The sequence below is a fragment of the Erithacus rubecula genome (assembly GCF_903797595.1).
Source record: "Erithacus rubecula genome assembly, chromosome: 16".
In the NCBI taxonomy this organism is placed as follows: domain Eukaryota; kingdom Metazoa; phylum Chordata; class Aves; order Passeriformes; family Muscicapidae; genus Erithacus; species Erithacus rubecula.
In genome coordinates, this window is record NC_136668.1 from 14,503,602 (window position 1) to 14,516,787 (window position 13,186).

Sequence of the window (13,186 nt, forward strand, 5' to 3'; positions counted from 1 at the left end):
GTCGTGCTGGTTTTGGGCCAGCTGGTGCCAGAAGGGAGGTGCCACTGTGGGGCTCAACCCAGCTTCTTGTCCCCCAGGACCCTCTCCACCCCAGGGGAGGTAGGTGCAGGCAGCCCCAGGCAGAGGTTTGTGTAAGGTTTTATTACCCAACATCCACATTGACAGATTGATCCTCCCGCCCCTTCCTCCCCCCACCCCACCCCCAAAAGAAATTAAGAGGAATAAAAGGAGATAGGTGATGAAGCTGCAGCGCTGGTGTGCCACAGCTTGGCAGTGCGGGGCTGGAGGTGAGCACAGCCCGGGGCAGGGTGGCAAGGTGATGCCCCAGGGCTTCTGGTCTTCCTGGCATGGCCGTGGCACCAGTCCCACAGCCCAAGGCACTGAGCAGAGCCAGGTCCTGGCGAGTGCCACGGTACAGAGTGGCCACTTGCCATGGTCCTGGCTGCCAGCTGGCACTTCAGCAAGCCCTTTGCAGCCCCACAGGGACAAAACAAGCCCAGGATGTACAATGTGGGTTTAGGCAGGCAAGACTTTACCCTTAACGAAGGAAAACGGCTGCAGTGGTGACTCTGGCACCTTAAGCCCTCCTGTTCCTCTGCCCAGAGGGGATGGTGCAGCTCTCCAAGCACCCTTTCCTTGCAGCCTCCTGCCCATCAGATGCTGGACACAGAGCTGGGCCCCCTTGCTGTGGCACTGTGGGGCTGATCCTTGGGGGGGGGGGGGGTCAAGATCCACGTCTTGGCAGGACACTGAGGTGCTGCCAGCCACAGGGATGTTGGCTTGACCACAGGGATATTCACCCCCCTGCAGACACTGACCCTTCACTCCCAATATCCTTCATCCTAGCAGAGCACAGGCAATGTAGGAACAGTGCTGGAAAAGGTGGTCTCAGCCCCACAGGCCACTGCAGAGAGGGCGGCTCCAGGCAGGACACTCATGTCTGAAAGTATCTCTTAAAAAGCTCCAAAAATGCAAACACAGTTTAATAAAAGCTCCCCTCCCACCCACCCTGTAAAATCCCAGCTGTAAAAAGTGGCAGCGTTTTGCAGTCATCATGTCCCCAGCTGCCATTGGCAAGGAGAAGCCAGCAGGGCCAGCAGGACACATGCCCATGTCCCCAACACATGGGGCCTTTCCAGCACCACTGGGGCACCTGGACAGGCCTGGAAGCAGAGCAGGCTTCATGCCCACCACCAGCCGTGGCAAGGATGTGCTGCTTCCAGGCAGGTGGAGCTGGAGGCCATGGGGACAGACTCCCCAAGCACCTCCAGCCGTGGTGACAGGGATGAGCAGCTCTCCATCATACGTGGTTGGCCCCTGGCTCTCCCATTGGAAATCTGTCCTGGTGTCCTGTGTGGCCACATCCTCCCAGCTCCAGGGCACCCACAACATGGCAGTGGGGCAGAGAGGGCAGAGCAGTTGGGGGACTGGTGCCTGCTATGGGCAGCTGTGAGGACCCATGCATGCACAGCCACGGGCTTGTTGGAGTGTGGCACAGCCCAGGACAGCAAAACAATGGCAGGGCGATGCACCAGTGTCTCTCCAGAGTGGGAAGTGAAGCTGCTGCTTGGGATGCCAGAGTTCAGGGTAGCCAGCAGCACCCATCCTGAGCCATCTTCAGCTCTGTGCCACGGGCAGGAGATGCACAGGAGTAGCTGCCTCCATCTGGAAGGAGCCATGTGCTTCCTCATGCTGAAAAAAGCCACCAAGCACAGAGACAGGGCACCAGTCTCATGTCCCAAGGCACCTCCATGAGGCTACACTCATGGGGGAACCCCAGGCTGACAGGGAGGACCCCAGCAAAGGAGACACCTTGTCCCAGTGTGCAGTGCTCCATCACCACCACAGCCCTGCACACTGGCACCAGGTGTCTCAGGATGCCAGGGCAGGGACACATCCCCACTTTCTCTTAGAAGCCCCGAGGCACCCCCACCGTGCCAGCCCGGGCAGCAACTCACTCCATGGCAGGGCCGGCGCGGGAGCAGCACCGGGGCCGCCGGACGTTCTGCAGCAGAGCCCGAAAGACACTGGGCTGCCTCTTGGCCTCGCCCGTGCGGGGCCCTCCCTTGACAGAGCCCGTGCGGGTGGTCTGCGGGGTCACCACCACCTGCCGCCCGTGTTCCTCAATCTGCTTCTCCAGGTGCTTCTGGATGGCCATGCCCAGGACCTCCACCTCCATGGAGGCCCCATACACCTCCCACGTCATCCCCTTCTCATCCCAGCTCACCTCCCGGATGGGCTCCGGAGGCTCCTCCTCCACCACCTCCGGCACCGTCCCCTTCACCTGCACCTCAGGATATGAGGTCTGCGGGGACTTGGCTACTGGTGTCATCGGCCCAGTGGCCACTGAGCGGGTTTCCACAGGCATGGACACCTGCATCTCCGCGTCCTTCTTGGAGGGCTCGAGGCGTGGGACTGCAGAGGCCATCTCTCTCTTGGGGAAGGTGAAGGCAGCAGCCCCACATGGGGGACTCATGGGGCTTAAGGCCACCGACACCAGGGACACACGGTTGTCCACTTGTGTCCCCATGTCTTGTGTCCCAGCGTCCTGGGGTGGGGTCACTTCAAAGGAGTAGGATTCACAGAGCTGCTTGGCTGTTGGGGGCTGCTGGTTGCTGCCAGCACCCACATCCCGGGATGAGCCCCTCTCGGCTTTGCCCTGGTCCAGAGCAGTGGAGCTTGGTCCTGCCTCACTTCGACCCCCAGTGCCCACAGTGCTGGTGCTGGGGGGGTCTGCTGTGCCTCCCTGGGGGTGCTTGGGAGCCTCACTGCTCTTTATCTGGGGAGCAGCAACCAGTGATGTCCCTTTGCTGTCCTGGGGCTGCTCCTGGCTCGGAAGCTCAGCTGTCCCAGTGTTTGCAGTGGGCTCCACAAATGCCACGTGTTTGGCAAGAGCTGGTGTGCTCCCCATGTCCTTGCTGGTTGCCTGAAGACAGGGATTGGGCACAGGGGAAGTGGGGGCTGCATCCTCCTTCTGGGTGTTGGGGACCCCCATCGCTGTGGGACCACAGGCAGGGGCAGCACCACTTGGTCCTCCGCAGCTCCCTGTTGCTACTGCCACACTCTGCTCTGTGCTGGTGTCCTGGAGAAGTGGGCCAGGAGCTGGTCCTGCTGGTGATGGCACCTTCTTCTCTGCCACCGAGCTGGCCTTGGTGCCGTGAGACTCTGCCTCAGGCACACAGCAGGTCCTCATGGCACGGGCTCCTGCAGCACAGCCAGAGCCAGGCAGGCACTCGCCTGTGGCTGGGCAGCCAGGGCAGCTGGCACTGGGCTCGCAGCCGTCCTCAGCCCCGGCCTGCCGGCTCAGCACCTGCAGCCCCTCGGGCTCCCTAGCACTGCCCATGCCCAGGGAAGGCTTCTCCCATGCTAGTCCCTCTTCGGGTCTGCAAGAGAGAGGATCGGGCAGTGAGGAGCAAGCAGCACATGGACCCCCAGCACACCTCTGCTGCCGATTGTTTTTCTCTATGCCACCCATGACAACAGGTTGGGTGGCCACCTGGAGCACTCAGTGTCCCTGGCACAGCCCGTGTGGTGGCATACGGTGCCCAGGCACATGGGAAGGGAGGAACAGTGTCGGCTGCCTACCGTAAAAGTCAGCGTTCTCCTGGCGCAGCAGGACCGGGAGTGGGATCCAGGTGCTGCTGTGGCTGGTGGAGCGGCAGACACGGTGCAGGCACCCCTGCAGAGAGAGTGTTAGCTGGAGAATGGTCCTGAGCACCAGGCTGAGAAATGGGGGGCTCAGCAATCCCCTCCTGTCAATGGGAAGCCGAGCACAGTGAGGGGTGAGAGTAAGCTGGGCCTGGGGTCCAAGGGAGGTTGCAGAGAAGGGCAGGAGCACGGGGCAGCCCAAGCCCTTCCCTCTCCCCAAGAGGGGAGCACGGTCCAGGATCACCCAGCTGTCCCAAAACCCTTCCCAGCCCCATGGGGCAGAAGCAGGGCAGGAAGCCCCAAACATTCCAGGAGTCCCCCAGCTCTGTCAATGCCACGGAGTCCCTTACAGAGCCGGGAGCACATGTGACCCGGAGGCGTGGGGCACTCCATGCCTCCGGACACGGCCACTCGGGGGTCCCCAGAAGGGCAGAGCTGAGCGGACATAAATGGAGCTGAGCGAGTTGCCCCAAAAGAAGCGACAGGAGCGGGGACCAGGCGGTCACCGACGTCCCCCAGCAGCGCTGAACCGGCAGGCGATGATCGCCGCCCCGTCTGTAGGTTCCCACGCAGCACCCCGATCCCCGGAGGGCCCCGCATCCCGACCTGCCCCGACAGCATCCCGCTCCCGCGGGGCTGTGGCGCCGTGCCCGGTGCTGATGGTCCGCGAAGGAGCCCCGGCACACGCGTGTGCACACGCGCGGGCACGCACACGCCAGCACATGGCCACGGGCACACCCGCACGCACGGACACGCGTCTGCCCGCCCCGGGCCCGCTCCCCCGGCCGAGCCCCGGACAAAGCCGCCCCCGGGGAAGGCAGAGCCGCCCCCGCCGCCCGTCCCGGGGCTGCAGCCCACCCCCCATATCACCCCCACGGCCGTGCCGGTAACCGGCGGGCGACGGCAGCGCCCGGCCCGGTCCCGCCACGTGCGCCCCGGGACCGCCGATACCTGCGGCGGAACCTCCCGCCCCGTCCCGTCCGGTCCGGTCCCGCTCGGCTCGGCTCGGCTCGGCGCGGCGGCGGCAGCGGCGGCGAGCATGCGTGGGGCGGTGGCGGCGGGGGCGGTACCGTGCCCCGGGCCGCTCCCCCCGGCTGCCGCCCGCCCCGGCACCCCCAGCAGCGGTGGGGCGGCGAGGGAGAGTCGGCTGCCGCCTGGAGAAGGGGGGTCCCGGCACCCCGCATATCCCCCGATGTCACCGCTGTCACCGTAACAGCTCGTCCTGGGAGCCCCCCATAGTCCCACCGCTCCCCCTGGTACCCAAAGCATCAGCACGCCGCTGCCCCAGGGACGAGCATCCCGGCTCTCCCCGTGCACTCGGGCACAGCAGGACACACAGCCCGGGCCGGTAGAGTCAGAGGATCCCAAACCTCAGCGTAGGTGCCGTGGGTGGGGGTGACAGCAGCACAGAGCCCAGTCCCCCTCCTACCTGGTGATGGAGACGGCGGCTTCCCTCCCGGGCATTACCGGGGACGGGGCTGCACCCCAGTCAACCCGAGGGACCGGGACAACGTGCCAGCGTGGCGGGATGGAGATGGGCTCCCGGGTACCCCTCGCCCGAGGGTGGGGGAGGACGGGGAGGGAAGAACGGCCCCGTCTAGCTCCCGGCAGCGCTTGCCTCTGCTCCCGGGCTCAGGCTTTGTCTAACTCCTTCCCACGCACTCCTGCTTGCGCTGCTGGGGGGAAGGCGGCCTGCTCGTCTCACCTGCATCCCTGCATTCCCCCCAAAAACCTCCAGCATACCCGCAAAACTTCCCACTGCCCCTCATCACTCTGTGGGACCACGGTCCCCTCCCTGACCCAGAGATGCCAGCACAGAGACAGGAGCTATAGATCTATAGGGTCCCGGGGGGTGAGCACTAAGGTTAGACAGGGTTTCCCATCTTGAAGATAACATTAGCATCGCTCCCCCGGCCCTATAGAACTATAGGGTAAGGCTGGTTCCATGGGAGCTGGCACACCTGGTTGCTTGGAGACAAGGGAGGTTGGAAATGCTTCTTTCAGTAAACAGCCAGCCTGGAACAAAACCCTGAAGGCTAAAAATAGGAAGGCAGGATATGGAAATTAAATAAAAATCCTTGCCCTCCCTCCCTCTCTGGGGCAAAGCAAGGCACCCCAATGTCACCAATGAGCGTTCCAATAGATGGTTAGAAAGGCTGGAATGGGGGGTGCATCCCTGCATCCATCAGTGTGTCCCCTCCTCAAGGTATTTGTCCCCACATTTGGTCCTGCGTGCTGCTCCCAGTCCTGCAGCATCGGCCGGACCCAATTGTATGTTTGCAGCGGTGGGGGAACTAACTCACCGTGAGGCACATGTGTGAGGTTACATCCTATGGTGCCCTGTATGGGATCACACCCTGTCCCCGGCATATTCCCTTTGGGGCCCAAGGGACACCAGGGACTGGGGCAAGTCCCGGCAGAGGAGGGGACAAAAGTCCTCTGGCATCTGGCTGGGACTTTACTGCAGGCAGGAGGCTGCAGATCACATCCTGCTGCCATTTGCTTCCACCTGCCTCTCCAAGCTCCGTCAGCAGCGTCTCTCCCCATCCCCATCGGCATCTTGCCACCAGCGTGTCCCCGTCCCAGCAGAGCTGGCTGGGGTTTGGGGGGTGGGAAGCGGGCGGGTGAGGTGGGGGGGTTATGGGGACCATCTCCCCTCCCCGCAGGCAGCCTTCATCCCAGGCTGGCTGCCTTCTCCTCCTCCTCCTCTCCCCGCCCGGGCACCTCAGGGCTGGCAGGAGAACAATAGCGAGGAGGATGAGTAAGATGGTCCCCATCGCCTTGGCAACGCACTCCCGCGCTGCCGGCTCGGGAGGAGCCAGGCTGCTGCCTGAAAAGCGCCTTCTCCCTCGGCGGAGGGGGTGCTGTGCTGGCGCAGGTAGCGCGGCGCCCCCTCCCCGGGAGCCGTGGCCCACCGCCCACGCCGCACGGGCAGCGCCACGTGAACGCGCACCGGGCTCCCCCGCACCGCCGGATCCCGCACGGCACACGCCGCGCTCGGCTCAGCCCCGGCTCGGCTCCGGCGCTCCGGCGGTGCCAGGGTGGCACCGGCTGGCAGGGGCTGGTGGGGAGTGTGAGCCCTGCGGCGCTGCCCGGTGGGAAGGACAGGAGCTCTCCCACGGCCTCTCACAGCTCTCACGCACGGCTGCCCACGGTGTCGGCGGGCAGAGATGGCAGGTGAGGAGGTGGTGGGGTGCTGGCAGATGGCAGCGGCGGGGGAAGCCCGAGGGCACCAGGATCCCATCCCCAGTCACAGCCGTGCATGCCGTGGCCCCCAGGTCACGTCCCCCGCAGGAGGACCCTCACTATGCCCAGAGCTGTGAGTGCCTTGGGGTGACAAGAGATCCAAAAGCACCAAGCATCCTAAAAACAGCAGTGTTTTTCCAGCTGCTTTGGTGTGGATATGCTAGGGGGTGATATCTGATCTCTGCCAGGACCTCGTGGTCCCAGGTGCCCCAAATTGCAGCCCCTGCCACAGAACACTGCATCCAGGGCACTGCAGCCTGGTGGTCGAGAACATGGTTCAGGATATTCCCGGGTACAGACAGGGATATGGCCTCAGGGCTAGCTGGGGACAGAGGCAGGGATGGGGCACAGAGAGGCCCAGCTTTGCCAGCAGCTCTGTGCCACTGAGAGGGACCCGAGCACGGCATCAATCAGACAGAGCTGGGTCGTGACACTGGGGAGCAGACCAGTCACACATTTGATCTCTCAGCACAGGATGAGGAAGAGATCTGGAAAAGAAGCAACATAGAGAATATATAATAAATGAATGGGTTGGAAGAGATCTTAAAAATCATGTAGTTTCAACCCCCTGCCATGCACAGGGACACCTTCCACTAGACCAGTTTGTTCAGAGTCCCACCCAACCTGACTTTGAACACTTTGAGGGATGGGGCAGCCACAGCTTCTCTGGGCAACCTGTGCCAGGGCCTCACCACCCTCATAGGGAAGGATTTCTTTCTAATATTTAATCTAAATCTATCCTCCTTCAGATTAAAGACATTCCACCTTGTCCTATTACTCCGCTCCCTTATAAAATGTCCCTCTCCAGCTCTCCTTAGGTACTGGCAGGGGCTCTGAGGTTTCCTCAGAGCTTCTCTTCTCCAGGCTGAACAGCCCCAGCAGTCCCATCCTGTCTCCATAGGTGAGATGCTCCTGCCCTGTGATCATCAATACAATCATTAATCACTACCAGATGCTGTTGCTTCAGAAGAGTGAAAGCTTTTCCTACAGTGCCTCTGTGCCTGTGTGGTAGAGTGGCAGGGACTTTTCACTTCTTCTCTCTCCTTTCCCAGGGGTTCGTTTGGCAGCTCAATCCATGCTGATGAAGTGAAAGCCATGGCTGCATTAACAGCACACAAATGCACTGTGGTGGGTAAGTACAAAGGGAGCATAAAGCACATGGTGACTTGGGCATGGGATGGGGCCACGAGTCAGAAAAGCTCATTAGGCACTGTGAGAATCAGCAGGTCTTTGGAAGTGCTGGATGCTCTCTGGGCACAGATGTGTGAGGGCATGTCTTGCTGCAGAATACACCACTGGCAGCCTGGGATGTTGGTGGTAATCAGGAAGTGTCAAGCATTGCTGTCGCTGTGCCTGGGTTGTCATGGATTCAGCTCTGGCTGGTGGCATTTGGGGCAGGATCAAGGTCCATATTCCGTCCTGCCTTCAGCTCTGCTCCACAGAGGCTTCCTGGCATTACCAGGGAACCATGTGTGGCATGGGGAAGTGGTGGCCTCTTGCCTGGATTCACCAACACGGTCACGAGTGCCACTTCCTCCCCCTGGGGAGCAGGTGAGCTGGCAGAGAACATCTGTCTGCCTTACCCAGCCTTTTCCAGATGTTCCTTTTTGTGTTGCCGTGGTGGGTGTGAGGATCAATCCAAGGAAATACAGGGTGAGTTCACTCCTCGTTTCCCTGCCGACAGCCCATAACTCACGCTCCATTTGCACAGCCCTCCCTCTCCGTGCGTATCACAGCGATCCGCTCTGACGAGTGGGGGGAGATGTTTGTAGTGAGTAACACTCAGCCAGCGACTGTGAAAAGCAGCTTGGGGCGGGGAGAGGGGGGTGAACTCTGGTTTATGGGTCGGTGCATCTGACTGGAGACACGCTGAGGGAGCCTGGAGTGGGGATGCTCCCACCACTGCCTGCTGTGCTGGGGGAAGGGGCAAATCAGCAAGGGCTTAGAAGGGCAAGGGGAGCAGGAGTTCACACATCTCTTTTTTCCATTTCAGGGTCTCCAGCTGCTGTGACTAAACTCCCTGGAGCCATCAGGCAGGGCAGGGCAGCTGCCAGATGCTGTACTGAGGCTCTGTGATTTTTTCTGGGACCTCTAGTAACAACTATGTTTTGTTGTTCTTGCACGGGAACACAAGCTCAAGAAAATAACAAGGGTTTTTACTGTAGAAAAGGCCAAGAAGGAGTTTGTAGGTGGTGGGTTTGTCCCAGCTCTGTAAGCAGTGTGTGCTGGCAGCAGCTGCCTGGTCAAGCAGATACAGAAGCTGCCACCATCCCTGCCTGTCACTGCCCTGGTGCTCCACTGCTCTTTCACACTTTACTTTGCCTGCATTGAAAATTTGGAGTAGAGAAACCCTCAGGCTGGTCCTCCTACTGGGCAGGGGCCTCACTAGGACATTATCCTGTACTCCCACTGGCCTGCTCAGACTCAGGGAGGAACGAAGATTTCTCCTGCTTCAGCATGTGAGAGTTCAGTGAGTGCTGGTCGCAAGGCAAAGACCTCTACACTCTTCCTTGGTGAGGGCCAAGGCAAAGACCCCATGAAAGCCAAAGCCATTCATGCCTGAGGAAATCTGGTGTGGTCCTGGAATATGGGCAGCACCACAGGTGTCAGGGCACACCTTGGTGTGTCTGAGACCATGACCAGCCCGTGGAACCCACCCTGTTCCACATATGCTTTGGTTAGAGCTCAGCAAATTAATTGCAAGGCAAGATGTGACTGATTTTTCTACCTCCACAGGGCCTGGGATTGACGTGCTGGCCCCTGATATCAGTACTTGGGGAGTGGGATATATTTTAGATAGCAAACATCTACACCCACTCAGTGGGGCACTGGGTAAACTGATAGCACCACTTTGGAGCCTGAGAGCTCAGTGGGACCCTGAGAGTACCAGCAGTGCATTTTCTCCTCTCCTCCCAGGAAGGACCTTCCCTCCCTTCCCTGCAGACCAGGTCCAGCTCACAACTGCGGTGAGGTGCTTCCCCCTGCTGTAGCTCCAGGAGCTCCTGCTCTTGGCCAGGCACTGCTGCCCCAATCCAGCACCCCCAGCTGCCCATTCCTGAGGCATTGACAGGGAGGAATAAACTGGAAAACACACAGCTGAAGTCCTGCTGGCACTCTGTGTATCCCTTCAAGCCCTCTCTCCTCAGTTCCCTCCCCCATGGAGAAGGCTTTGAACCAAGGTTGCACCCTGAGCTGCTGCCAGCAGTACCCTCAGGAATGGCCCTGTCTATGCTGATCCTTTTTCTTTCCACACATCCTTCTGCTTCGCTGATACAGCAGGGAATGAGACAGCTGAAGACCTTGACTACTGTGCGGATAGTTCTGCTGTGTTTTGGGACTGGTTTTGCAGTGTCAGTTTTGCTTTTAGGAGCTGTACTAAGCTGATAAGGGCTTCAGGGCAAACTGGAAAATCCTCTGTCCCAGTAAGGAAAGTTGATCTCCCCAGTGGCCCAGCTCTGTGGTGATGCCATGGCAGCCATTTGCACAGGAGAGTGAGGTGCAGGATTTCTCAGATTGTGCCTGGATGCTGCATGGTGCCCACCAAGGGGCTGTTTCTCACTGGATCTGTTTTCTATCAGAATTGGCTCTTAGGAACTGAACAGCATGCTGTGCTTAGAACATCACGTCCAGGAGCTCTGGAGGTGATAAAGACAGGATGAGCTGGAAGATGAGCAGACTGCTTTTCACTAACCTCTCACCAGCCAAGGAGATCTCTGTCCTGCCAGGTCCCAGTCTCTATCCAGCCAAAACATTCACCAAGAACAGCTACGCTGAGGTTTCTGTTTGTGCTTTTCAGCAAAAGCTCCTGAGAGGGAGCTATTATCATCACAAAGGGTCAGGTTAAATGTTTGTCCTCACAGCTTCCCTCTCCCACACCATCTCTGCTCCATGTCACTGCAGGGCTTTGGCAAAGAGGGCTGAACACCTGCACAAGTCTGGTGCCTGCTGTACCTGTGCAGGGGACACAGACAGAGCCATTTACAATTCCAGAAGGATCAGCACCAAGGCACTAAAAGACTATGAGCAGGTGAGTTGAGCCCAGTCATCCCAGTACTGTTCTTTATAGGGTGGTGGTCAGTGCATGTCTCTGAAATGCCCACAGAGAAAGTGGCTGCCCCTCGTGTCCTACAGACCCATCTCTGAGGAGTATGGTCAGCAACAGGACTTTCCTGCATTCCAGGACCACAGCACCATAGCTGGCTTCTTAAAAACAGATCCCTGTGATAGCAACATGCTGGAGATACCTCACAAAACCCTAATTCCTGCCATTCTCTGTTGAGAATCAGGAGGGAGAATACACCCCAGAGAAAGCAAATGTACAGACCACTCATGTCACACACTCCTGACAGACCCTGAGTAGCAGCAGCACAGCTGAACTTTGGCTTTAGGAGTTCAGCAGCCCAGGAAGGTGCCACATCACCACACTGATATCTTGCCTGCTAGAAAGAAAGCAAGGAAAGATGGAGCATCAGGTGGAGGTAGCAGGTTACATAATTTGGGGGAAGGAAAGCCCAAGCCCTTCCATTTGCTGGCAGGGACCAAGGATGGGTGGAATGACCTTGGCTGGCTCTTCTGCATCTTCAGTCTTCATTGTTGTATCAGATCAGCAGAGGAGATGATGCCCTCGAAAGTATTGGGTTGGCACTGTGTTGGCACTGAAAATCATGGGCAGCAGAAAAAAGTGAGCAAAGCAGGAGACTGCTAAAAATCCCAGCTTCCTGCCACCACTATGTTTAGGATTGTCCTACACCATGGAACAGTCAGTTAAGGTACCCGAGGGCTCTTTATCTCATCCACCTTTGTTTTTGGGCCCTTTGCCTTGCTGCAGAGATCCTTGGCTGTATTTGAGGGGTTTCCACCCATGGCACCTCATGACAGCTCCTGTCAGGTCAGCACAAGGTCTGGGTTCATCTTCCCAGAGTGACTCCATCCATCTCAAAGCCTCATGCTCAGCAGTGCTCCTTGCTGCTGCTGGGTGCCTGTCCCTCTCTCTGCTCCCACAAAGCTGTGTACCCCATTTCCAGGCTTTTCCAGATTTGTGCCTGGTGCTCACACGTGGCACTGCCTACATGGGGACCTCTGGACCCTCCTGGCAGACACCAGCCTCACAGCTCTCCTCTCTCTAGAAAATTACAACCCTGATAGCAAGTACAGCATAAACGTGGACAGGGAACCTGGAGCAGGTGTTCACTGTCAGATGCACCTACAGACACACAGCACCCAGGGGAGCTGCCCTGGTGAGGCTCACAGTCCCGTTGTGAAGAGAGTGCTGCACAGATGAATACTCAGCTTTCTATAAAGTGTGGGTTTGAGCAAGTTCTCTCCCTGCTCTCTGGCTTCCAGCTCTCCCAGGCTTCTCCCACTCTCCTCTGCCCCAGCCCCTTTACAGCCTCCCTGGCACTGGGGGCAAGCCATTCTCCTGCTGGTTTGGGTCTGCTTGCTCATGGATGGCAGAATTGGACAAAGGAAGAGAAAAATATTCTAGGGGAACAGCCAGCCAGCCCCAAAAGAGCTGTCTCAGTCCTTCCAGTAACACAGTGGGTGCTATGAGCACTGCTGCAGCCAGAGCCAGGGTAGGATTTGCTGGCATCAGCAAACCTGTTGTGTGTCCGTGCTGACTGCTGCAGCTTCACTCCTTGCTGGCAAAGCTGGTGAGCCAGCACAGGTGGGGGATCTAATCTGATATTCACGGCAGAGATGCTCAGCCCAGTCTCTCAGCCCAGCTTGTGATGCAGTCAAGGGGCTAAAGGCTAGCTGGGGGCCCAGGCTCGGTAGGTGGTCCTGCCCTGGGAGAGCTGAGGACCCAAGGACGGTGCTGTGGGGTGAACACAGGACCCCCTGTCATGGTAGACATCCCACAGCATGTGTGACACCCACCTGCCCTTCAGGTGGTCACACTGTATCTGTGGATGACAACCACGTCCCCTGCCCCTTGAGGGCATGTAGGAAGGGGGCAACCAGTGCTGGAGCCCAGAGCTGTGTCTACTCTCATCCTGGCATGTTGTCCTCAGCCCCACAAGGCCCCTGCAGTCGCAAAGCCCTACAGACACGCAGGTGGTATGGGGACACTGCCTGCACCCCAGATCTCACCCAGAGTCTGTCTGGAGGCCCAGGGCACAGTGACCTGCTGTGATGCAGCAGCCAGCAGACAGAAAAATATCTTGTCCTCATGAGCAACCAGTCCTTGCCCACTCCCCCAGCACCAGCCCCATTCCTCTTTCCAAAACTACCCTTGCCACCAAAGCATGGGGCCAACCCCTCCCCAGGGACCCCACAACCAGGACCAGGGGGC

The 13,186-nt window shown here is 59.1% G+C and overlaps 1 protein-coding gene across 1 annotated transcript; it reads right to left on the reverse strand.

The window, feature by feature from the left end:
• Positions 1-122: 122 nt before the first annotated feature.
• GPRIN1 (G protein regulated inducer of neurite outgrowth 1) lies at positions 123-4,691 on the reverse strand. Its single transcript, XM_079320029.1, has 3 exons — positions 4,600-4,691; positions 3,586-3,679; positions 123-3,383 (listed from the first exon to the last, which is right to left on the reverse strand). The coding sequence occupies exon 3, from the start codon at positions 3,341-3,343 to the stop codon at positions 1,955-1,957; it is 1,389 nt and encodes a 462-aa protein (XP_079176155.1). The 5' UTR covers positions 3,344-3,383; positions 3,586-3,679; positions 4,600-4,691; the 3' UTR covers positions 123-1,954.
• Positions 4,692-13,186: the final 8,495 nt, after the last annotated feature.

What these genes read in the sequence shown, in the direction of transcription:
- GPRIN1 (XM_079320029.1), bottom strand. Translation starts at nt 3,343, where the DNA reads ATGGGCAGTGCTAGGGAGCCCGAGGGGCTGCAGGTGCTGAGCCGGCAG.